The sequence below is a fragment of the Globicephala melas genome, chromosome 1 (genome assembly GCF_963455315.2).
Source record: "Globicephala melas chromosome 1, mGloMel1.2, whole genome shotgun sequence".
Lineage (NCBI taxonomy): Eukaryota > Metazoa > Chordata > Mammalia > Artiodactyla > Delphinidae > Globicephala > Globicephala melas.
In genome coordinates, this window is record NC_083314.1 from 41973257 (window position 1) to 42000157 (window position 26901).

At 39.4% G+C, this 26901-nt stretch overlaps 1 protein-coding gene across 2 annotated transcripts in view; it reads left to right on the forward strand.

The window, feature by feature from the left end:
- Nucleotides 1-10054, forward strand: part of PROX1 (prospero homeobox 1) — a 51799-nt gene extending 41745 nt beyond the window's left edge. The window contains exon 6 of one of the 2 annotated variants that reach the window (XM_060295140.1): nucleotides 6185-10054. In XM_060295140.1, the coding sequence (XP_060151123.1) occupies nucleotides 6185-6370 (186 nt within the window). In that variant the 3' untranslated portion in view covers nucleotides 6371-10054. Of the gene's footprint in view, nucleotides 1-6181 lie in introns of both variants that reach the window. The other variant, XM_060295145.1, reaches the window with a different exon arrangement.
- Nucleotides 10055-26901: the final 16847 nt, after the last annotated feature.

Sequence of the window (26901 nt, forward strand, 5' to 3'; positions counted from 1 at the left end):
AATACAAACACCACAGTGTTGAAGTTTAGAGATCGCTGTTCTTTCAACTTCACTCAAACAATTGCTTGAAGGCTCAAGTCAGTGCCTTCAATGCAGTTGACTTGGAGGCATCTGGGTCTAGTTTGAGGGGTTTTGTTTCTGTGTGGGTAGAGGCCGGGGCGGGGGACTGTGGGAGTTATTTATTTATTTGATTTTGTGAATCGGAGTTGTAAAAGCCATCTGAAATATTCATGCAGAATTGTCTGAGAAGCCCGTTTCTGTTTTATTTACTGCACAGTAGACCAGCCACAGCGGATTAGTTCTACAATACCCGTAACAAAAGCCCAACAGCTGATGCATGTGATGTTAGGAGGTGACAAAACAGTTAAAGTATGCTGCTGGCTACAGGCAAGCAGTCAGCAGATGCAGACAAAAGGGTTTGTGACAAGAATAACTCTCTCTCCAAGGCGAGCAGTGAAGAGTATCCAAAATACCAGTACCCTTTTCTCCTTGACATGGTCTTCTTACAGTCAGCATTTTATTGCCCTTTTATAGTATTTTTTTTTTTTAATGGAGGAGGATGAAGAAAGAAAACCCACACGCAAACTAATTCACCAAAATACTAGCCAGGATTTTACTTTCCCATCAGTTAGCCACTTCTGCCCATATATATGTCTCCTTTTCCATTTCCCCACTGAAGTCTGAAAAAGAAAAATAGTTTAAAAGGTGAACCTAAAAGATGATCTCTCTTGATAAGATCGTAATCTACTGATTGATTCGCTTGATAAGCCATTTGAGCCATTGGTTATTGGGGAGGGGCCAGGGAGAGAGGTCAATGCCTGGTTTGTTTTCTGTCCATTTCAGCAAAGATCATTCCACTGATGAAATTCGGCCAGCGGACCAGTTTTTAAAGGGGATGGAGGATGGAAAGGTATCCCCGGGGAGCTGTGAAAGGGGCAGGGTTTAGGTCCCCTGCAAGAGGCTGATGGATGAGCCTACGGATGTTTCCGAGGTGTGAAAAATCAGCTTCTCTATCTCCAGAAAATAGGAGAGGCTGTCTTCTTTTTAACCTTTGTAATTCCCCTTCTATTCTCTGTGACATTCATTCATCTGCCAAGAGCGTTTGGCAAGGTTTGGGCCAGTGAGCACACTTCCAGTGACCGCTAACCTTGGTATGTCCTGACACTTATGATGAGTGTCTGCAGGACACAGAAAGCAGGCAGCCTGCTATGTCAGGCTTTTATTATGTACTGCAGAGGCTAGGGACAGTCAGTTTAATAAAACAAATCATCCTTGAAGGTAAAGCAACTGGGAAGAGGAGGAGGAAGACGGGGGGCAAACGTGTCTTTGCCACTCATTCTGATTAAAAAAAAAAAAAAGAACAGCAAAACAACCACTCACCCAACACACGGTGCGTGCGCGCGCGCGCCTTGCGCGCACATATGGGCAACTCGGGCACGGGCTGGCAGACTGGAAAACATCCTCCCATTTCTCCCGTTTCATCTAAGCCCACGGGGCCCTCATGTGCTCTGAGGAGACTCAAGTGCAAACAATTGTGGTGAAATGGGAGGATGCTGATAGCCAACCCCCTTGAAATATATGAGTGCATTCAAGTACCTCCCCGCAGTGATATTCTCCTCCAAATATCAGAGCAAGGAGAGGCAAGACCATTTGGGGTGAGGTTCCTATATTGGGATGCCTTTTATCAAAGCAAAGTTTCCACTCTCCTCTCCTGAAGAACACTCAGCACTCCCACAATAGCCTCAGAGTCCCAGCCAGAGACTTTGGAAGCCTTTTGTTTTTCCCCTGTGGCATGTCCAAAGGCACGGCCTTCCCTCCCCCTCCCAGCGGCCTGCATTGTCTTGCATTCCAGGGACTTGATTGACTGTTGCCACCTGATGCTGAGGAGATAACTCTAGGGTTCATTCTGCAGATTGTTGGGTTCTATTAAAAGAAACCTAGATAAGGGATTACTTGTCACTAAGGGATTTTCTGCAGATGTTTATTAGTGATTGGAAATCCATTAGGTGTGAAGAGGTACTGAAAAAATATGGGCAACACCATTCTCATAACCCTGAATTCGAAGATACCCCCCCAAAAAACATCAGAAAGGACTCCCCCGCCCCTTACTCTGTTAAATGGAGTTGGGGAAACTTTTCTGGCAGAGAGGTAAGGGTCTCTTTTTCATGGGTGATAGTTCTACCTGTGGATGGGATTCCTTGGCACTCAGCTCAGTTGCTACACATCAGTTTACCTCTCTGGAGCCACCAAAGAAAGATTAATTGCTCTAGTACTAGAGGATCTCATTATAACTTTCTTTTACCTAGCCCAATCCATTGCATGAGTATTGCCTCAAAGTAAGCAAGAAATTAGCAAACATTTGCAAAGAATTCATCCCTTCCCAAACATAAACCAATAACCGTAGTCTCCTCTTGGGAATCTTTTGTGTCATTTGCACTTATTTTGAAGTTACTAGCTCTTCCGTGGTTTTTCTAAACCACAGATCCACAGCTTGTCAAGGTTTTGATGCCTCTTCTAAGTAGGACATTGCATTAAAAAGGAACCAGCATGGTTTAATGGAAAGACACCTGGATAAGTTGTTTCACGTGAGTCTCTTCATCTCGTAATTTCTTCATCTCACAGAATCTGTTTCTTCATCTATAAAATCAGTTCTGAGATCTACTTCAAGTCTTTAAATTCTGTTTTCTATCCTTACTTTAAAATTCCTTTTTTGTTTCAGTATTTAGGGAGAAGGTAAGTGTGACTCTAGCGCAGTGTAGAACAAAGCAGAAGGCAGGGTCTCATTATGAACGGTTTATCAAAGATGATGCGAAAGAACTCTGTGAAGCATTGTGAGGGATACGCAGAATAGAAGCCAGGACTTCCTCTCTAAAGACATCTTATGATACATTCATTACATCTAGAAATAAGTAGGTGAAAAGGTAAATAACATCAAGACAGAAATACAAAAGATGTTAAAGGACAGCCCAAGATTACTGCCAAAAGGAATGAATGTTTAAAACAGGATAAGACCCACTAAAATCCAGTAACCAGCATGGCGAATGATAAGGAATAACAGGGTGGAGGCTGCACGCGCCTCCAAAGAAATTACTTCGAGTTGCTCTCAGGCAAACCCTAGAACTACGCTTCTTCCCTCCTCCAGGGCTGATGCCGTTCTGGACGCACCTCCCTCCTCTGACTGTCTTAAACATCAGCCCTGCTCCCTTGGTCCCTGGCTCCCCAGATCTCTTGGGGGGTCCTTGGAGTGGGTGGGACTTCATCTGGAGCCGCTGCCATACCCTCTGTCCCTGCAGCTCTCCGCCAGGCCAGGCCGCATCCCCGAGTGTTCAAGGAACATAGATCTTCATCGTGGATCTGTTGCTAATGGGCAGGAAAACCACTCTGATGATGTTTCTGTAGCATTTGGCTAACAGCTCCCAAACCTAGTAGTTAGAGTGGGTAGTTGCACTGCATAACTGTTCTCCAGCCAGAATCCCTCTCTCAGTAATGCCCATTTGATAAAATGTGAAGGATCATCTTTGGGGAAGAGGGAGGAGTACTCAAAAGGGCTGCTTAATGACTTTTTTTTTTTTTTTTTTTGCGGTACGCGGGCCTCTCACTGTTGTGGCCTCTCCCGTTGCGGAGCACAGGCTCCGGACGCGCAGACTCAGCGGCCATGGCTCACGGGCCCAGCCGCTCCGCGGCATGTGTGATCCTCCCGGACCAGGGCACGAACCCGTGTCCCCTGCATTGGCAGGCGGACTCTCAACCACTGCGCCACCAGGGAAGGCCCTTTCTTTAAATTTCTTTTTATTTATTTATTTTTTGACTTTTTATTTAGTATAAGGTGACTAGGAGGGGTGATTGCTCTTCCAGGCCCTTCCCATCCCACAAATACTCATGTATGTGCAGGAGGTTGGGGACAAAATCATCAAAGTTCAGTTGAAAATACAGATGAATTCTCAGCAGGGAATGGCCTTTGGGGTATATGGGTTTGCACATCCATGGGGGACAAGGTGATGTTTCCATGATTTTCCAGGCAGTGGTGGGGACTGTGTCCTAAGAAACTAGCCAATATCTTTGGGAGGGGCTTCTCAAACTTCTCACTTGTTCTAGATTCTGATCAGCCCCAGATGGGGGTCCTTTTTTTCTGGGGTGTTATTAGGTTTCCTTCAAAGGACAAGTGACTTGCCATGGGATGCACTGAACTTCTTTGTCCAACTCCAAATATGTAAGACAGGGATGTCTGGTATCTTTTTCGTTTTCTTTAACAGTTACTATCATTATAAAAAGGTCCACTGCACAAATTGAGAAGAGACATGGAGAAAGGGATCAAATGTGTTCAAAATGACAATCCCTCCCTTTTACTTTGGCGAGGGGCAAGTGCGAACGAAGATGAAGATATATACCTCTTGTGTATGTGTAGACAGATCTGTCTACACATATAACTGCAGTGCATTTTACTTCCTCGTATGTCTGCACTTACTGTAAAAATAAAACATTATTAATGTATAAGTACCCCACTAAAAGAAATCTACAGAGTGTCAGTGTGTATTTGGAAAATTATGAGTACATGGAATGATTCTGTGAATCCATTTCCTTGTTGTGGGGAAAGATAGGCCATGCTTTAACCGTGTAACTTACAAAGAATACTGAATAAGTACATCAATAGCTATTCCTTTCCCTAGACAAGAGGTTAGACTATTAAATAAACAACTATTAATAAATAATTAATAAACAAACACAAAAAACACCCACATATATACTCACTGCTCTGGGAGAAAAGGATTAACAGATAGGGATTCTGAAAAGAATATTTGAAGAATGTTTATCTTAGAGTACAGTGACTTTGAACGATTCCCTTAATCTCTCTGAGCCTCCATTTTCTCACTGTAAAATGGGGTTAATAATCACAGAGATGGGGGAATTGAATGACATAATTCACATTCAGTACATAACACAGTGCCTGACACATAATAAGCAGTCCAAAAATGTGGGGTTTTATTATTGCTATCAGCTGCATAAATCACTCTCTCATGGAGCAATTCTAATCTCAAGGTAAAGTATTTTCCAATGTAGGATCTTAAGATTCAGTTCAAATTTTGTATTTTGGGATTCAGTGTTAGTATCATTATCTTACTCTTTTTTTGTACATAGAGGACAGGCATACCTCAGAGATATTGCAGGTTCCGTTCCAGACTACCGCAAAAAAGCAAATGTCGCAATAAAGCGAGTCACGTAAATATTTTGATTTTCCAGTGCATATAAAAGTTATGTTTATGCTATATTGTAGTCTATCAAGTGTGCAATAGCATTATGTCTTAAAAAGTACATACCTTAATTAAAAATACTTAATTGCTAAAAATGCTAACCGTTATCTGAGCCTTGAGTTGCATCTTTTCGCAATAGTAACATCAAAGAGCACTGATCACAGATAACCATGACAAATATAATATTAATGAAAAAGTTTGAAATATTTCGAGAATTACCAAAACGTGACACAGAGACATGAAGTGAGCAGATACTATTAGAAAAATGGCGCCGATAGACTTGCTCCACACAGGGCTGCCACAAACCTGCAATTTGTAAAAAACGCACTATGTGTGAAGCACAATAAAGTGAAGCAAAGCGCAATAAAGCAAGGTATGCCTGTACTTTATAGTGCAGATTATTTTAATATACAGTTTAACATCTGGGTCAACAATCCTCTGATACAAGCAGGAAACTAAGATTTTTGCTATCTTCATCTATAGTGTGGGTTTAGTTTAGTTTATATCAAAGGCCAATTATTATTCTACTGTTGAGAACACATTTTGTTTTCATAATGGAAATATGATTCAAATTCTGAACGATTAGGTGGCGACTTGCTTCTGGAATACACCTATTTAATGAAGTGAGGAATCCCAACAGTATGTCGCCTTTTTTCTACTCAGATATTCACAGTGGAATCCCAGTTTTTCAGTAGTTCTGCATGTATCCTTTGCACAAGTCTTTTTCTAAAACTCTATAAAGCTGTCAACCCCACATTACAATGCTACTATATATAACGACTTTACATAAGAGAATAGAGGCCGGCCATTTTTAGAAAATGCAGGTGCCATGTAAGCCCCTTTCTGAAAGAAAGAACTTAGCTCAATTTCCTTTGAAGAACTGGAGACTTGAAACTGAAAACTTTATTAATGCCATTGTCTCCTTGTATCAGCAGGTTCCAGAGAGATTCCTGGAAGTTGCGCAGATCACATTACGGGAGTTTTTCAATGCCATTATCGCAGGCAAAGATGTTGATCCTTCCTGGAAGAAGGCTATATACAAGGTCATCTGCAAGCTGGATAGTGAAGTCCCTGAGATTTTCAAATCCCCAAACTGCCTACAAGAGCTGCTTCATGAGTAGAAATTTCAACAACTCTATTCGAATGTATGAATAGTAGCAGTCCCCTTTGGATGTCCAAGTTATCCGTGTCTAGATTTTGATTTCATATATATGTGTATGGGAGGCATGGATGTGTTACAAAATCAGCTGGTAATCCCTCCTCATCATCTTTCTCTCATTTTCTTCTGTTTTCCATTGCAAGGGGATGGTTCTTTTCCTTCCGCCTTTAGTTTACTTTTGCCCAAGGCCCTTAACATTTGGAGACTTAAAATAGGGTTAATTTTCAGGGAAAAAGAATGTTGACGTGTGTAAAGTCTATATGAGCAAGGAAGGGCATTTTTAAAAGATGCTTCTGCTGGATTGATGGTTTATTGCGCATGGCGGTTGGCAGAGGGAGACCCGTGACACAGCACTACTCTGTAGTCAGTGATGTGTCTCTTGTTTTTACTGCTGAGAAGGTCAGAAAACTCAATGGAACCACTTGATAAACTTAAATATTTTGTTTGGTTTGAACTCAGTAAGTCGCTTTTTATTACACATTTAAAAATAATGCCAGTGGCAGATGAACAACTCACTTTTCACAAGTATCCCAAAAGGTCAAATTTTAAAAAGAACATAATCACTAACCGTCAAGTCTTTCCTAAGAGAAATGGCAAACGCCACAAGCTAGTACCATTTTCTTTGGAGGCAAAGCAGTTTTGTACAAAACTGACTCTTTCAAAATGAGACTGGAAATTCATGTGATTTCTAGTCACCTCTCGAAATTTTGCAGTAGGTTCTTCTTGGAAATAAGTATCTATCGTTCTTCATACAGAAAAACCCCTATAACGTGTTATCATTTTCTATTTATCTTGCTTCAGATACTAAAAGGCACATAAGTTTCAAATTTATTCTTTGCTCAACTTTGTTTATGTGGTTTAAAAGCATTATCATTTCTGTTTAATATTTAACACTTCTTTTTTCAAAAAACACTATTTTCTAAATTCCTTTCTATGGTAAGGAATAAAGGACATCCCAACTTGACCATAAAATTCCTGCCTACACTAGAAGTTTGTTAACAGCTGCTAGCTGACTCGATCTTCCCCTCCTGAGAGGAGTACATATGAGAATGACCTATTTTCCTATACATTTCCACTCTACCCTGATGGATATTCAAAGTGGTGACGGTCTAATTTTTAAGTGTTTCTTCATTTTAGGTACAGCGTTTTAAAGAAATTGATACAGTCTCTTCTAATTCAGAAGCTAGTAATTGACCAAAACGTGAAGAGTGTATAGAATAGGAGAGTTTGGGAGTTAACCCAAAAGACACAATTTCAGCACACATAAGAAAGCTAGCTGCTATTTCATGCTTTCTTCAATGGTTCTCCTCTTTTTTCTTTTTTTTTTTTCCAGTTTTTCAAAGGTGTACAAAGTCCCGTACTTGCTTTTAAAAAGCCGTGTGGCGTTCACACTTGTTTTCTTAGATGGGTTTTGTGTGCAGATGCAGTAAGAATTCCTTTTTTATTCTAATAGTGTTTTCCAGAACCCTCCCTCCCCTTTGGTAACTTGATCTACATCTCCTAAAGTGACAAAGTAAAAAAAAAAAAAACAAAAAAAAAACTGGTATTTAGATCGTGTACAACATAAATATCGTTTTTTCCTTGATTTTTATAAAAATTACATTTGACTTTGGAGACTGCAGGTTGACCCATGTAACTAGGTGACCCAATCGCTGTAATTTAACATCATTTATAAATTCTGCTGATGGACAGGAATGTATGAAGGCAATTATTGTCAGCACAAAGCCTTAAAACCTGCTGACTTTAAGTTAAACGGCGCGGTCCTGTGATGCCTGCGTCATTCAGGAGACGTGGCCTCTTGCGGTGTGGACAGAGTGCAGTGGCCCGGGCTGGAACACCCTGGGCCTCACTCTGCACCCACAGCCAAACACATCGCCCAGCTCGCAGGCTCCTACACAGAGCCATGAGAGCCAATTTGTTCTTGTTCTGGCTTGTTTGGAAAAAAAAAAAGTGTTTGGATAATCATCACCTTGGAATAAAATGAAACCCCCCCCCCAAAAAAAAAATCCAATCAGCACAAAGTAGGGAAGCAATCTCAACTTGTGGTCACACTCTTTCGCCTTGCTTCACGCCCAAGAGTATGACATTCATTGTTCACATCAGCACAGAACTGGGTCTTTGCTGTTCCCGTGTAATTCACATCACCATTGTGTTGCCATTTGCAAGGTAAAAGGCAAAACCGTAATGTCTTCACCTATAAAGATAGATTGCTAGTATCTTCCTGACCTGGGGCAAATTCAGTGTTGATTCCTGACGTATTTGAATTTTTAGTATTATTCTCCCCTGCCTTTCTAATTGAAATAGACAAATTAAGCAAAAACGTGTGTTCACAACCAAATGTTGATGCACTTATCTACAATAATATCCTCTCAATGTTCACTGAGGCATAGAAATTGTTTCAGAGTAGAAATTGCAGCGTGAGGAGAAACTCAGCTCATTGTCCTGGAAACAGAACTCAATCGTTTTGCTTTTAGGTGATTCTTTTCTCTTTCACCATCATAAAATCTTGTGCCTCCCAGTGCATTGGAAAATGACAAAAGCCTATCTCTCAAAACTCCTATTTAACAAGTGTTCTTTAAAACACCATCTTTCCAATCTTAGCTCAACTCTCACCAAGTAAAAATTGGCGACTTGGGAGAAAGTTCACTTTCTCTGGTGGGAGGGTGAAGGACTAGGGACAGTTTACATAGGGAAACAAAGTCTAAAGTCCATGTTGAAATACCACATTTCCACTTATTTTCTGCTAACCCTAAATTATTTTTGCATCTACACTTGAGGTTATAGTCTGTGCCTAGACCTAAATGCACCAGCGGGGGGATTTTTAAAAATCCTTCAAAATTCCAGTTTTTTCCCACAAGTACAATTGTTCTTGTGCCTTCTGTGGCTTTCGATTTCATCTTTTTGACTTTATTTCCAATTACTACAGCTGCAATAAACACTAGATTTTTTTTCTGGCTGTTTGACATAACGTTGATAGCTATGCATATTTTGTGTCTTTTTAAAACAAAGCAGGAGAATACGTTTTTGAAGAAGAGAATTTTTAGAACAGTTTGATACCGCAAATTATTTTTTCCTCAATTGTTTGAGCAGCATTCGAGTTTTGAAAATTCTTGTAGAAGCCAATTTTTTGTAACTGTGGTGCAAATCTTGTGTTTTCTTAGCCTAATGAAAAGTAGTATAGAAGCAATATTTCATACCATGTGCTATATATGTGTGTGCAGATGTGTGAACATAAAAACACATACACACATATACACACATGTAAAAATATACATATATATATGCGTGTGAAGTGGAAAGCTTACCTTTTCCTATCTAGATTTAAGGACCTATTTTAGGCATTTGTTATGTTTTGTGAAAAGAATGTTCTATTTGCAACAACAAAACATTTAATTCTTACTGTATCTCTGGCTGTTTAATGAGGACATTTCACTTTAAATGGTAAAACAACGTGGAAGATGGTAGAATGTAGTCATTATTTAAGGAAATGTTCACCCACATATTCCTGAAGTTTGCTTTGTGCCTCCAAGTATTATTTCATTAAAGTGTTTTATGTTTGCAGAATCTTTGTTGCTGTGCTAGGGATGTGGGTGAATATCATTTTAAAAAATTTTAAAAACAACAAAAAAAAGCAAAACAAAAACACTAAAGCAAGAGGGGAACTTTTATAAAGCAATGTAAATATTTAACCTCATGGCTGTTGTTACGTAAGACATGAGATTTTAATAAATAACTACATTCTCACAACATCTGTTGAATTTATTAGGAACACTTCAGTGACTGTATAGACAGTTGAAAGCATTCTTGAAAATCCTGCTCTCTACTTTTAAAAGATAACAGTCTCTTTCATCAGATGTCAAGGGCAAGGGTAATGCAGTTTCTGTAAATTTATGAAATTTCTTTTCTATGTACATGAAGACATTTAGTACGTAACCTCCCTCCCCCCCCCCACACACATACATGCATACACATACAGGTTAATATTAAGTCATAAAGCGAAAGATCTGGGGGCTTTAAAAATAAGATGTCCCCCAGAAGCAATCATAAATTCATCAAAGAAAAAGTGGTTTACAGACTCCCCTGAAAGAAGCAGTGTACATGTGAGGACAGAGCAGAATCTCTTTGCCATGTATATTATAGAATCTTCATTGGTGTGAATAGTACAAATGTTTCGTTCTGGTACAAACTCTGTGTTTGCAAATTACAAGAAGCATTGTTTTCAAAAAGCTCCCCTTAAAAGAACGTAACTGGTTTCTGTGAGTAAAGCAGTTACTGTATTGCACTTACATGTGATGTTGAAGGAAATGCAGTTTTGTTTTCTGTAGATCTGTTGGTTGTAAACCATCCATAAGACTAAAGCTAAAATGCTCATATTCAGAGCTGGGATCAAAACTGGTATTTAACCTTTGCATCTTCTTATAATCATCCTTCTAAGAATATAACGGAATCTGGAAGCATCTGGACTTTGAGTCTTTTCAACTGAGCCCTCTCTCAAACCTGACACCCCCGAAAATGCACAGACATGAACAGAAAAGGCAAACAGACTGGCCCGCTTTTGTGAAAATGGCTTCATTCTTTATTTTTAAAATATTCAGATATTCTCCATAGGTGGGAAAAGCAGTTTAAAATTGTATATTACCACTTCAAAATTAGAATTAGAAAAGCAAATGTATTTGGGGTTGGTCTCAGCAATACCCAGAAAAATCAAAGGTCCTGGCTTCCCCCAATATTGTCCCAGCCATTTCTCATATGTATATAGTATAAACCGTGACAAAACACTGCCTTTATATTATTTAGCAATATGTTGTAAATAGCATTATTAAGCTCTTTTTTTTTGTAATAAAGACCCTTTGATTTGAATATAGTACAATAACTGAACTGATAAAGTCAATTTTTGATTTTTTTTTTAGCTAGAGGCAATTTCAATTGTGGATTTTTGTTGTTGTCTATTGTTCTGAAGACTTTGCATAATTTATTGGTTTAATTTATCCTAATTTATTTGATGAAGGTGTACAATTTTGTATTACCAAGGATGTACTGTAATATTAATTGATATGATAAAAAAACAATGAGACTCCCTGTCCATATTAAAAAGTAAATAAAAAGGTGCAGTAGACAATTGATTTTAAAGTAAAAGTAAAAAGTTTAGTTTGGCAGCTACTAAATTTTAAAACAGGAAAAAAAAAAATAGTTGTGGGGGGAAGGGTGGGAAGGGGGTTTTTCTTTGTGTGTTTAAGCTTTTGTATACTCTCCAAACTTTTACCTTTTGCTTTGTACCACTTAAAGGATACAGTAGTCCAATTGCCTTGTGTGCCTTCCATCTTCTCTTAAACTGAATGTATGTGCAGTATATATGCAAGCTTGTGCAAAATAAAATATACATTACAAGCTCAGTGCCGTTTGATATTTTTTTAAACATGTGACATTTAATTTTTGGACCTGTGTCCAGCTGTAGGACAGCAGGCTCGTTGTGACTGTAATATCAGTGATGGAGTTTTCCTTTCTCTCCCCACACTTGGCGCTTTATTTTATTTATTTATTTACTTTTGGCCACGCAGCTTGCAGGATCTTAGTTCCCCAACCAGGGATTGAACCCGTGCCCTTGGCAGTGAAAGCACAGAGTCCTAACCACTGAACCGCCAGGGAATTCCCTGGAGTTTTCTTTTTATTGCAATTCTTAGTTACGTTGATACAAACCTAGGATCGATGCATGCAACTCCTAGAAATGATCTTTTTTATTTCAGACGTTTGTAGTAAATGGCTAGATTTCTGTCTGAAAACTCTTCTCACAGACTTAACTTTAGCCTTCAAAATTTAAAAACAACAAACATTTTGGTTCCAAACAATGTTGTGAGCTAAATTCAGTTCAACGATTGCTAATGTCTCACGATTTGAAGAACAAGGAAAGATGTTCCCCAAAATCACAGAATGGTAAATATATTATTTGAAATATGGGGAGTGAGAGCATGTATTGTTTCTACTTGGTTGAACTCAGAACTAAGTCCTAATGTAAATTCAAAACCTTTCTAAAGTGTTCCTTTAACATGACTGGCAGCGTGTTTCATACTAAGAACATTGGTTGTATGGCTTTTGAAATTTTTCTTTATCTCTTTTGCTTTGGGTTTAAAATCATGTCTCCTTTATCTTCCAATCAGGAGCATGAAGAATCAGCAGAAATCATTGACCCTATTAAATGTCATTCACAGCTGCACCTCCCTTTCCGTCTGCCATATTATTGTTCAGTGAGTCTTCATCTCTCAGATGGCTTCATTTGCTTTTCCCCTCAATGATGAAAACTTGGTATTTTGACCCTGTTGTCATGAGGGTGCTTAGAACCAATGCAATCTCGAAACTATTAAGCGCTAACAGTACTTTTCCACTTTCAGCTCTTTTCTATCAATGGCACAAACTTAAATTCCAGTCTTCCTAACTAAATTGTGCAAAAGAGCATGCCTGTGTCCCTCTAGGCCAAAATATTTATTCCCTGATGGGAGAAAAAAGGGAATTCCCCCCAACTCCCTTCTACCTGCTCTTGAAAGGGAGAAGGCATTTGTGGTAATGTAATGACTCCCAACTTCTGATACTTATTTAACACCAATCTGCTTTAAATCAGATTGGATAATCCAGGGAGACACTAAATCACTAAGAAGTTACAGCAGGTGGTAATGTTTTCTGAGAGGAGGTTTATTTAAAATGTTAGCTTCAAATCATTGCTTTTGTGACTAATTATCTGACGGTACTAGTCCAGAATAATATATACCGTCCTTCTTAACATTGATCTGAACTCTGATCACAAAACTTTTGCCACATATGTCTGTCTTGATGCCTGGCAGTACCCTTGCTATAATTGAAGGGATAAGTTTCACCAACTAATAGTAAAGAAAAGGTTAATTTTATTCATCGGTACCTCCATTTATCATCATAAATGATTTACACGTTTTTCTTAAAGACTAACAGCTAAAGATCATCACATTTTTACAATTAATTTACTCACACATGCTAAGGTGAGGGATAGATGTCCCTGAATACAAGTCATAGGAAAACATCAAATATTTACTGTGTGTTACCAACTTCTGGGGTCTATGAACACTCTCGAAGGCATAAAATACAAGGGAGGTATTTATAAAGGAAAAGAGCTCATACAATTTTAGAAAACAGCTGATATGATATCTAAGCAAAATGGTGAAAGATTACTAAAGAGATAAATTGTGCCACACATGTCCCCCACGCCCCACAAGCAATATAACCCTTTGGAGGGAGGGTCAATACTGTGGAGGAAAAAACCTAAGGGGTAACCTTTCTAACTAAAGGAAAATAAAGAGAGCACTGCCTTGGGTGTCAGAAGACCTTCCTCCAATCAATTCATTTCTAAAAACCTTTATGTGGCCTCCCTGGGACCCCAGGGCATGACACGTAACCCTTGAGTGTCCAGGAGACTCAAAAGAATTATAAAAGGCTAAAGGATTCTTAGAATCAGTGCCGCCACCATATTGACTTTCTCCGAAGGATTTCTACATGCCAAAAGAAAAAAAAAAAAAGTGTGTCAAGATGTTTTCGCTTCTCATAAGAAAGGGAATTTAAGTTGCAGGGCGAGACAAGGGCAAAATTCTGAAGTTGGCCAAGTGTGACTTTGGATCTGTTTCTCTCTGTTCGTGATCTATCCTCCCTTCAGTAAGTGCCTCTGCCCCCTGCCAAGCATTTAATGCTCTCGTGTGGCCCCAGCCCTTCCTCTGTGCATGGGGACTGAGGCATCTACTGAAGGTAACATGAAGAAATCACGGACTTGGTGTGTTCCTCTTCCAGTGGTATAGGCACTAAAAAATACATGGTGCATTTTACGTTTTCATATTAGGGCCAAGGACGCCTGAGTGATTAGGGGCTGGAGGCCTTCCCCACCGAACACAAGGCCGGGCCCTTTGAGCCGTATCGCTCATGGTTACACCTTGCCTGAATGCAGTGTCATCTGTCTGGGCACCCTTCCTCTCTCTCTGCAGGATTTGTTTCCTGCCCGTTTTCATAGAGTCCTTCCGAATGTCTCCAAAATCATTCAGAAGGAGGGACCCTTCTCCACCACTTGACATTGGTTTATTTTTCTGGTTAGACAGGAAAATAACTAGTGCTGAAGAAATTTTAAAGAGAATATAACTCAGTGACTTTTGTTCCCGAGATCTCTAGGGTAATGTGTATTATCTCAGGGGCCACCAAATTGGGACCTCTTTTAACCAAAGGAGCTTTATTTTTATATTGGGGTGCAATAAAATGTTCATTTTTAAAAAAGGGTGTTCCCTGTTTAAAATAACAATGATCTCACCAGGTATAATAGAACAAATCTCTAAGTATGAATGTGAGTATTAAATTCAATAAGTAAGTTCTGTCAAACTTTCATTTAAAGAAAGGAGTTCCACGAACTTATGGTTACCAGAGGGGAAGGGTGGGGAGGAGGGATAGATTGGGAATTTGGGATTGACATGTACACACTGCTGTATTTAAAATAGATAACCAACAAGGACCTACTGTATAGCACAGGGAACACTGCTCAGTATTCTGTAGTAACCTAAATGGGAAAAGAATTTGAAAAAGAATAGATACATGTATGTGTATAACTGAATCACTTCGCTGTACACATGAAACTAACAACATTGTTAATCAACTATACTCCAATAAAAAATAAAGATTTAAAAAATATATGCTTACTGATAAAGTCAATCAATGAAAAAACAAACAAAAAACCAAAATAATAAACGTGGGATCAACCCAATTTTCCACTTACAGATGAATTGATTAAAAAAATGTGGTATATACATACAATGGAATATTATTCAGCCTTAAAAAGGAAGAAAATTCTGACAGAAGTTGTCACATGGAAGCATCTTGAGGACATCATGCTAAGTGCAATAGGCCAGTCACAAAAAGACAAATGCTGTGTGATTCCACTTACATGAGGTTCTAAAAGCAGTCAAATTCAAAGAGTCAGAAAATAGGATGGTGGTTGCCAGGGGATAAGAGAAGGGAATGGGGAGCTATTGTTTAAGGGGTATGGGGTTTCAAATGGGGAAGATGAAGAAGTTCCAGAGATGGATAATGGTGATGGTTGCAGAACCATGTGAATGTACTTATTGCCACTGAATTGTACACTTAAGAATGGCTAAAAACATAACTTTTATTTTATGTATATTTTACAATATAACAATAAACATTTTTTTAAAAAGGTAAAACAAAATAAAGAAAGGAGTGCTCTGCTAAACAACAACACAATACTCATTGGGTAGAGTAAGAGATCTTTAAGGATGAATGTGAAAATTAAAATAGTACCTTCTATGAGTTCTAGCAAACCTTCAAAAAAAAGAGATCATTTTTATACTATAGAAACAGCACAGAGCCTGCCTGACACATGGGTTTTTTTGCCGAATCGCCATTAGTTCCCTTTCTTCTCCCCCAGCCGGTGGCTTTTGTCATCTTGCCGTATTGTTTCCAATTGTGATCTAAGAACTATACCCAGACCCATGGCAGCTTCCCAGGACATTCAAATTTTGAAGAACACAGACGTTCTCCAGGAACTGAAAGTTTCTTCCCATGCCTCCTGTTTCCTGGGGCCCTTGCCCTCAGCCTCAGGCCTATAGCTGCTGTATGTAGCCCCACCTCCAGCCAGCCATGCTTGGGTAGGCCCCAGAATAGGAGTGGAACAGCTTAGAAAGATTAAGGTGCCGCAACAAGCTGAAACAATCACAAGGGCTGCCTCTACCCTGGCAAAGGGGAGGGTATTATTTGCAAAGCCCCCTGATGGGTGGCCCAGGTGCTAGCTAGACAGGCTCAGGAGATAGTTTGGCAGCCACCCTGGAAAAAATGCCTGTGTCTCTGCAAATAAATCTGCCGGTGGAGAAAGCACTGGGTTTTCCCCAGTGCTTGTGCAAACAGTACTCTGTGCTTTGCTGGTATCGGAAATTCCTTGGTGTGAGCAGCTCTAGACCATGAAAATCGGAGCTATGGATTTCTTGTCATTGTTGTTACCCTTGACCTGTTGGGAAATAATTTCAAAAATCAATAGTCCTATTTCCAATTATTCACAACATGAAAATTGTTGGTAACCAGAAGAAACATTTTCTCTAAATCCCTGTTCACTGCTCAGCAACTGACAGTGAGCAAGAGAGTCTTGAAGTCTGACACAGAGGAAGGTTAATGGTCATGCACCCAAGCATGGTGTGGGCATGTGCCTCTGAGTATGGGTATCTGCATTCTAGAAAAAATTATGAATAATATATAGATTACCAACTATTATTTATATCTTTTCCCCACTCAATAGCCAAGAATTTGTAGAATCAACTTTATGGTTAGATATGTGAAAAATCTCAGTGAAATGGATGCATCTCTAAGCAAAATGAAGGTATCAAAATTTACACTAGAAGTAAAAAGTTTTAATAGAACCGAGATCCTAAAAGAAATTGAAAAAGCTGTCCAAGAAACAATACAAAAACAAATATAATCTCCTCTCCTCCAAAGGCACCCGGCCTCATAGGTTTATGGGTGAATTTTATTCAATATTTAAAAATATTGGATAAACAGTTCAGATACCTACATCTATACATATATATATATCCCAATTTTTTAATGAAGTTCACACTTATTAATACAATTTGCAAAACTCCTAAGTAAATTCCAATCCACCAGTAGAGTAAAAATAAAATACTATACTATACTATAAACAAGCAGGGCTTGTAATGAAACTGAGATGAAGGAAGACCCAGATTTACCGATTTTCTGGGTGAAAAGCAGGAAGAAGTTTATTGATATGCTGATTTGTTTTTTCTACCTTCTAATGACAATGGAGACAAATATATCTATTGGGGCTGTCAGCTAATTTTTTCTTTTATTAGGGCCAAGTAGCCTTTGCTCTTTCAGCCACTTCAGTTTGCCAGGTTGCCTAATTCAGAGGCCGTGTCTCATTTTAATATGTCTTTTTGGAACTCCGAGTCTTTAAAAGAGTCAGATTCATCTAGTAGAGCTTTAAGGATTTCCCTCAATAATTTTTTTAAAAAAGAATAAAAAAAGGAAAAGAAATCCAGAAAAGTAATGCTAATTAAAGATAGGCTATTTCTTCTACATAAAAGGAATCATGACTTTTTCATTTTCTGGAATATTGACCTAAAATTAGAGCCTATTTGTTTATAGTATGAGAGGAAAGGATAAGATACCAGGCTCTAAAGAAGTATTGACTTGGCCAGCACTGACCCCAGGCCATCTGGTGAAGCTTATGAGAGTTTCCATTGCTTAGAACTTTGGAGAGGGACGTGGCAATATACTTAATTTTTTTAAACGTGCATGTTTTTGCCTCATCAGCTCCACATCTAGCAATCAACCTTATGGAAATAACTGAGTGCATAAGCAGACAGGAATCACAAAAGCACATATTCAGTTAGGTTAAAATGTGTGATTTTCTTTTTTTCTATAACTCAACTTAATCTCTTCCTCAAGCTCCTTTTTTGTCTGATGGTAGAAAATAATCTAGTCACTTTCAGATGTGCTCAACCTTTTCAGACGAAGTTCCATCCCTTTCTGCTGCTTTCCCTTAGGATGGCAGCTAAACTCTTGGGTATTAGCAAGGAGAAGGAGGCTTCTGGTTCTTGGCTGGTGTTTAATAGTGCCAGGTCCTCTGATCCTTGAGCAAGGAGCCCTGAGACTTCTGATTCCAAGGTGTCATCAGGCCACCAGCCTTTGTTTGCTAACATGGCTATTACTGCATTGAGCTTCCGGCCTGCAGTGTTCCTACCACTTTCCACGAAGGCATCTTCAGGCCTTCACTGGCTCACTTTCTTCCCCATTATATTTCCGTCAGGGCTCTGGACACAGGGATGTTGGACTCTTTTCTCAAGTCACTCTGAGGTCTATGCTCTCTGCCCCTGGCACTCATAAAGTCTGTACGTACCCTATGGGGCCACACTACGTTGGCCCATGGCATTTCTGCATGGCTACTATATTCTAGATGCCAGGCAGCACATAGATACAAATCCCTTCTTCTTTACTCCAAACGTACTTGGCTGCTCTGTCACCTCCACCCAAACCCCAGGCTCAGCCCAGGACAGAAGGTGCAGGGCCCCTTTGTAGGGAAAGGGTCTGATTAAGTGCCTCTTGTCTTAGCCATTTTGTCCCCTAGACTAGGAAAACTTCTTCCAACCAGTGAAGGTGGGCCAGGCTGGCTCCTCATCTGTTATCACTCTGTTCTTTGTTGAGGATGAGGCTTTACGCCTTGATTCCCTTGACTTAATTTTTGAGACTAAAAACACTCTTTTCTGTCACAAAAAAGTTAGGCTCTGGCAAATTAAAAGCCTTAACTGTCAAGACTATTGTCTCAACACTGAGTTTTAAGACTCTATTTTAAAATTCAAAGGTCAAAACCTTGATTCTTTGTTCTCTGCATTTGCTCCATGAGTCCCTTCTAGAAGCAGTGCTTGCCCGTGACTGAATGAGGACAAGTCACAGATACTGGTTTGCAGCTGGGAGGACCTCAGTTAATATGTCTAAATTTTATGTGACAGGTTCAGAAATACGCATTGCTGGATTGTATGTAATAATAGAAAATGGTAGACAAACTAAATATCCATCACAAGCTGAACTGTTAAAGTGAATTGTGTTACTTTATGCCTCTTTCAGCTGAACTTGACTTGGGTAGAACTGACCCCAAGAATAACCATTTCCCTAATATGTCATCACAGCCACACAAAAATTGTATCTGGCTTCTCCAAAGCTTTATTTGTGCTTTCAGTGGTAAGATTTGTATTTTGATTCCATGGCCTATGGAATATTACGCAGCCACGAAAAATCTGAGGATGAGCGATAGCTATGTAGTGAAATGGAAAGTTTCCACAATACGTTCTTGAGTTTTACAAGTAAATGTGAGAATATGTCATATAACATGACTCCACTTTGGTGTTGTTTTTCAGCTGATATATCTATCTATACCTACAAAGCTCACGCACGCTTGTGTACAGGCACACACACACACGTGTGTGCACACACATACATACACACACCACCACCACAGTAAATGCTACTTTTGAGGAGTAGAAATGGGCAAGGAAGCGTTTAGGTGAGGGGGTAATTGTCACATTTACTTTATAGATTTCTGTAATGTTGGAGTTTCTTTTTAGTGAGCAAGCACAACTTTTGTTTGTAAGGGGCCTACATACCAAGACAAAAGCAAAGAGGGAAAGTGCGCCCTTCACTTCAGAGGGGAATCAAGGTCCTGCCCTGGATGGATGCATCCCCTGTCTTGTCTTGCTCTCCAGTGGGCAGTCTGCACTACCCAGCTGGCCTCAGGTGTCACGGACTCCTGAAGAAAGTAGGAGGCACAGAGCCTGATGGACCTGCCTCGGAAGCTTAATCCATGACTTGTTAGGCTTTTAGTCTTTTTGAATCACCATTCTTTCTTTCACAAAATAACACCTACCTCTCAAACTGAGGAGTAAATGAGGTGTGTTGTGTGAAGTGCCTGGTATGGAATGTGCTCCTAAACAGTAGGAGGAGGAGAAATTCAGGTAGGAAGACGTACTGATAACCCTGGGAGCCATGATTGTCCCCACAGGGCGGTTATTGACACGGTAACGCACCATTGGTGGCCTATTCCTCTTTCTTTTTTTCCCTCAACTTAGCAGCCCAGATCCACCCTAATTGAGCATCTGGAAAAGGAAACAAGCAGGGTACACACACAGGAGTGAGCTCTGCACTGTCCTCAAAACTAGCTCTCTCCAGGTGGTGTGTAGGTGTGGGTGTTATGGATGGGAGGGAGGCGTCAAATACACCCAAAGCATATGCTGTGTTTTGCTTGGGTCAGTGTGATAATGGGTTTGCAGTTCCCTACCACGTATGAGGAAGAAGTAAGGAAAGAGACAGGGGAACTTTATTTACGAAGACCAGAGTTTAGGGTGAGTGATCAGAAAAGATATTAACTGGGGCTTCCCTGGTGGCGCAGTGGTTGAGAGTCCGCCTGCCGATGCAGGGGACACGGGTTCGTGCCCCGGTCCGGGAACGCGGAGCGGCTGGGCCCGTGAGCCATGGCCGCTGAGCCTGCGCGTCTGGAGCCTGTGCTCCGCAACGGGAGAGGCCACAACAGTGAGAGGCCCGCGTACCGCAAAAAAAAAAAAAAAAAAGACAAGACATTAACTTATGAAACAGACGGCACAAAATCATACTATAAGTCTGGGTACAGGGTAAGAGAGGGCAACAGAGAGGATGGTAAACAATGCCCATTCAGACGCCAAAACTTGCTCTGGACTTAGTGAGATGTGACGCTTACACTTCCAGGAAATGGAGACTAGGGCAGAGCGTGTATGGAGGCAGAGCTGGAAGGCAGAGGAAATACAGGCCACCCACATCCCCACCTGCCCTGACCTCTCACCCTAAAGCCTCAGGAAAGGGAAAATCAATAGGCTCCCGAAGTGCAGGAGCCCGGGGTCTAGGGCTGGAATCTGACCCATGCAGAGTGTTTACTGATCTAAAGACGGATAGGTTCAAATGAGCTCATCTTTATCTTGAGAGGAAATTAGGGAGCCCAGACCCAGACAAAGCCACATTTTATTCAATGAAAATTTAACACCACCAGCACCACTGCCGCCACCACCTCTTACCCCACAATGTACACAATATCACACAAGACATCTACCCTAGTAACCTCATTTCTGAAGTTCAGTTCTGGAAGATCAACAAATAGGGAACTATGAGCTTACAGAAAACCAGAAAAGTGATTCCAGAATATTTTACTTTCACCCTTCTTGCTGATCTGTATCCTCTTTTCCCCCCCACAGTTTGCAAATATTGACTAAGTTCAAGGGCAGTGGTAGAAGGTCTAACTTCAGAGTTAGCATGAGGTGAAATACTTAAGATGGTGCAATCCTGTCCTAATGAAGAGCATATCAGATCCCAAGTTTGGTTATGGACAGTTCTTGTCCCCTGCCCCAGTTGATATTTGTTTTATCAAGTCAGAGACTATTTTTGTCATCATTGTTAATCTCCCTCTTGCCAAATCTGTTTTGGCCGAGGGCATGCACTTGAGGTATGTTAGAAGAATGGAGTGCAGTATTGTGGGAAAGAATTATCACTAATTCTGTCTGCCTACAGCTTCCTCAGCCCTGTTCATCTGATCTTAACACACTAAGCAAACTTGTAGATGGAAAGTCCTACAAGTCCATGACCTGGTTCCAAGAAGTGGACTTTTTTTTTTTTTTTTTTTTTTTTTGCGGTACACGGGCCTCTCACTGCTGTGGCCTCTCCCGTTGCGGAGCACAGGCTCAGACACGCAGGCTCAGCGGCCATGGCTCACGGGCCCAGCCGCTCCGCGGCATGTGGGATCTTCCCGGACCGGGGCACGAACCCGTGTCCCCTGCATCGGCAGGCAGACTCTCAACCACTGCGCCACCAGGGAAGCCCTAAGAAGTAGATTTTGAAGCTGAAAGAGCAAGAGGGCAGCATTCCCATGATGACTTTAGGTCCTCATTCTGTTGGAAATTTTTTGATTTGCCCGTGGGGAGAGCTTGATAGAATATTTTGCCAATAAAGAAACACACTGCTAAATGGAAAGCTCCAACTCATTTAAACTCCTCTTTGGCTTCAATATTACACAAATCTTGTCTTAAGAATTCCTGGAGATGTGGCCTAAGTCTAGTAGTTCTAACTGGAACTGAGAATGAACTGGCACTTCTGACCCATGGGTTTTGGAGTTAGATAGACCCTGGCTCAAATCTTAATTTCTCTGAGCCTCAGTTTCTTCCTATGTGAAAATAATCATAACAGTGCTCTCCCTGCAAGATAGCCATGAGGATTAAATGTGGTATTATATCTGAAAGCATTTAACACAGTGCCTGTTGCTTAAAATGGGATTAATACATTTTAGTCTCCTTCCTTCCGCTCAGCTCCTCCAGCTGCTGGTGTATCCCCTTTCTCTGCTGCATACATTTGACATAGTGGAATCAGGCCAATGACACTTGAGGGGATACCATCCTGATAAGAATGAATAGAGAAAAGGAAAGGTTAAACAATGTTCAGAACAGCAATGTTCACTTTTAAATGATCTGAGTGTAAACTGAGTGAGTTCCACTGACATTTTGAAAGAATGCAAATATATAAGTAAACTTGTAGTTGTGCTTTCTAGACCTGGACACTGCCAACAAAAAAACCTCCATGTGGAGACCTTTGGGGAGATTTTTAATCTACACACCATAGAGGCCATTGTATTCTGTTGATATTATTAATGATGTAACTTGGTTACCGAGTAAATGAAATGATAAATCTCCTGGATAGTTTGTTCCAAGGAGAGGTAATATTCTTTCAGACTCATACAGCCTTAGCTGCTATGTTCTACCTAGAGTTCCAACACTATCTCTTGTTTGAAGTTATCACATGTAAAAATTGTAGTAGATTATGTAACCCTTGGCCACTTCCTCTCCTAGCATTCTTGGAATGGCTGGAATCCACCAAACTATATCCTCTTTTTGGGCCTCCCGAGTTCCCCCAGGTGTCTCAAAGCAAACTTGCCTCCTACCCTTTAGATAAATAGCTATATGCAAAGTAGATGGTCAAATGTGTATTTTGTATAAGCCAGTCTTCAAAGGTTCTGACAGCAATAATGACTTCCATATGCAATACAATCAATTCTCCAATGTACACAATCTGGCCAGAGGGAAGATTGATACGAACAATTGAGCATTGAAAACGTATTTATGTTTGATTCTGGAGTGATAACCCATCAGCCTTGAGAGGAAGTCACACAGTAACCCCTGAATCTGGCCTCTGTTTCTCCACTTTTGGTAATTCCCAATATCACCAGAGCTAGACTGGAGGAAGGAATGGGAAGAGACCATAGAGGACACTCAATAAATATGTGGCCAATTAGCATATATTTCAATTTATTTTTCTATATGTTAAACAATGAACAGCTAGAACAAAAAAATGGAAATAAAGTAACACTAAACCTATAAAATATTAGGAATAAGGCTAAAAATGGTACTGTAAAGACATAAAGAAGACCTAAAAAAATTCAGTCAGACAATAATGATAGCACTAATAATGATGATAACAGTAACTAACATTTATCATGTTCTTATAATGTGGCAGGAATTATCTACATGATTTCTTTAATCTCAGAAATTTTATGAGGTATTTATACTATTATCCTCATTTATAAAAAAAGGAAACTGGGGCACATAAAGGTAAGGTAACTTTTTGAATAGAAAGATCCAAATTCATAAATTTTTATTTTGCCTAATTTGCTCAATAACTTTATAAATTAATGCAATCAATTTACTCTATAAGCTAATGCAGTCCCAATTAAATTTAGAGGACTGTTAATGGAACTTGATAAACAATTTTAAAGTTCACCTAAAAAAGGAAATGCTAGCAAAACAGAAAGCCGAGAAAGTGTTGAAAAATAATTTTTAAAAAATCAATTTTAAAAACTATTAAAATTATATTAAGGTTTAGTACGGTTGTTAGATACACTCAAGGACTTAACCACAGAGCCAAGGACATAGAGGACAGTCAAAAATATTTCGAAAAGTAATGCATATTTCTACCTATCTTTTCTATGGCTTGCCCCAATAGATAAAGAAACAAAATTTAAAGTTACTGTAATTAAATACTATGTTATTAACACCAGGATTGAAAACAATGGTTTAAGAAAGCAGATTAGAAAATCCTGAAACAGATATATAGGAAACATAGGAATTTGGTCTCTAGTAAAGATTACTTTCAATCAGGAGGAAAAAATAAACTATTCAACAAATAGCATTGGGTTAATTTGCTAATGATATGGATAAAACAAAGTTAGATTCCCATCTCACAACATATGTAAAAATAAATTATTGATAGACAAAAGTTTGAAAATATATATTCACACACATAGGCATGTGCACAAACACATGTACACACACACATAACACATGCATGAACATTCTGGAAAACTGATTTTACCATCTTACAGTTTGGAAGAGATTTTAAGCAACACAAAACACTGAAGCCATAAAGAAGTAAAATAAAAGATATGGCTACATAAAAAGCACATATATATATACGTACATATATATGTACGTATGTATATATATATATGTCACTCAGCCATAAAAAAGAATAAAATTTTGCCATTTGCAGCAACATGGAAGGACTTGGAGGGCATTATGTGAAGTGAAATAAGTCAGACAGAGAAAGACAAATACTGTATGATATCGTATGTAGAATCTAAAAAATACAACAAACTAGTGAATATAACAAAAAAAGAAGCAGACTCACAGATACGGAGAACAAACTAGTGGTTACCAGCAGTGAGAGAGAAGGGGGAGGGGCAATAAAGGGATAGGGGATTAAAAAAAGGGGTTATTATGGGTTTATATGAAATCACGTATGTGAAACTTTTGAAAATTGTAGAATTTAAAGACTCTTTCATTCAATAAAAAAAACTAAAAATTACATCTCAGGAATAATAACCAAAAAATCATGGAAAAAGAGAAAGTAAATATGGAGAAAATACATAGTAGATACATATAAACTATTAGCCTTACTATAAAAGCATCTATAAATCAATTAAAAAATTGTGCCACTCAATGGTAAAATGGTCAAAGGACACGAATTGTCAGAATACCAGAGAAGAAATGAAAGAGGCTAATGAATATCTGAAAATATGATTAACTTCTCCAGCAATCAGAGAAATACAAATTAGAAAATAATACCATTTTTGTCAATTTGATTAGAAAAAATGAAAAATATTGATATCATCCAGTTTGGACAAGTGCATGGGGAAATGGGCACTCTCAGACATTATTGCAGCATTATAAATAGCCTTTTTAAGGGACAAATTGACAGTAATTGTCAAAATTTAATATGATCTAGTAATTCTACATCTAAGAACTGGAAATGTTCACAAAATACATTGAAAGTACAAGAATCTTCATTAAAGCATTGTTTTCAACTGCAAAAAATAAAATCTCTCGGTAGATGAATGATTGAATACATTATTTTAATTTTTTTAAATAAATTATTTTATATCTTTTTTTTTTTTTTTTTTGCGGTACGCGGGCCTCTCACTGCCATGGCCTCTCCTGCCGCGGAGCACAGGCTCTGGACGCACAGGCCCAGCGGCCATGGCCCACGGGCCCAGCCGCTCCGCGGCATGCGGGATCCTCCCGGACCGGGGCACAAACCCGCGTCCCCTGCATCGGCAGGCGGACTCTCAACCACTGCGCCACCAGGGAAGCCCCTATTTTATATCTTTATATGGGATACTATAGAGTGTTTTTTTTTTAATGATGTGGATCTTTATATATCAACACAGAAAAATATCCAAGACAAATTACTAACTAAAAATGTCTAGGAGCAGAATAATGTAGTACTATATTCTGTTGATTCTAAAAATCATTTCATTCACATTTCAACACTTCTGACATTGTGAGGCATCATGCAATCAACAGTGTCTAATAATTGTAATAGGTGGCATTTTTCTCTTCTTAGTAAAACATAAAATTATGACATGCTTTACAATTGATGCAGCTTAGACTTGATGAAATACAGTAAATCATATGATCCCACTTATATTTAAAATTATATTTATTTATGTATTTAATAGAATGAGTAATTGAGAACTTAATTGATGCCTTTCTTGTGTACCCGGCTTTAACGGAAATGAAGAGGTGGGAGGAGAAGAGGGAGGAATAGAATTTTCTTCCTTTCCCTTTAAGCGTCATCTGGTCTTTATGTTCTTGAATTTGGCTCACTCATTCCAGGGGACTTTACGTGCCTTTAACCATCAGATCTATGGGTTGATAGCACTATCTTTGAGAAAAAAAGGATGGAGGTGTTTGTGCCTCGAGGGGAAGAGAGGGATGTAGACCAACTCCATGCCCTGGTGACGTGGAGGAGATGGGAAATTAGGGTTTGGGTGAAGAGGTGAGAAAGTCACTTCCCTGAAGTGAAAGGATGGGTGGAATTGCTACAGAGGTGCCTGTGGAGAACAGAGTGCTAAGCATACAGTGCCGATGGCAGAAGCAAAGATGTCTGCAACCAAGCTTGTCATAGTGGCAGAGATGCCCCATCAGACCCACTTGCCTTAGTAGCCTTTAGCGTTATAAGCAGGAAGCACTGGGTACAGAAACATAATTGATTGAAGACCCAAGGCCCATCCTCAATCTTACTGGATAAGCCTTTGATCAACCTCAAGGGAGACAGAGTTCCCTCAGGTAATCAAGTTTAGATGCCCAGCCAGCTCTGCTGCATGGGCGCTGGGGCACATTATAAAAGAAAATGTCTTACTTACTGCTTCATTCTGAATGTTCTGGACCAATTTGCACCAGAGAAAGACAGATTATATAGATAGATAGGTGGATAGATAGATAGACAGACAGACAGACAGATAGATATAGATGATAGATAGATACATAGATAGATACATAGATAGATGATTAGATAGATAGATACAATAGATATAGATAAATGATAGATAAAAGAGAGATACTTGGGATT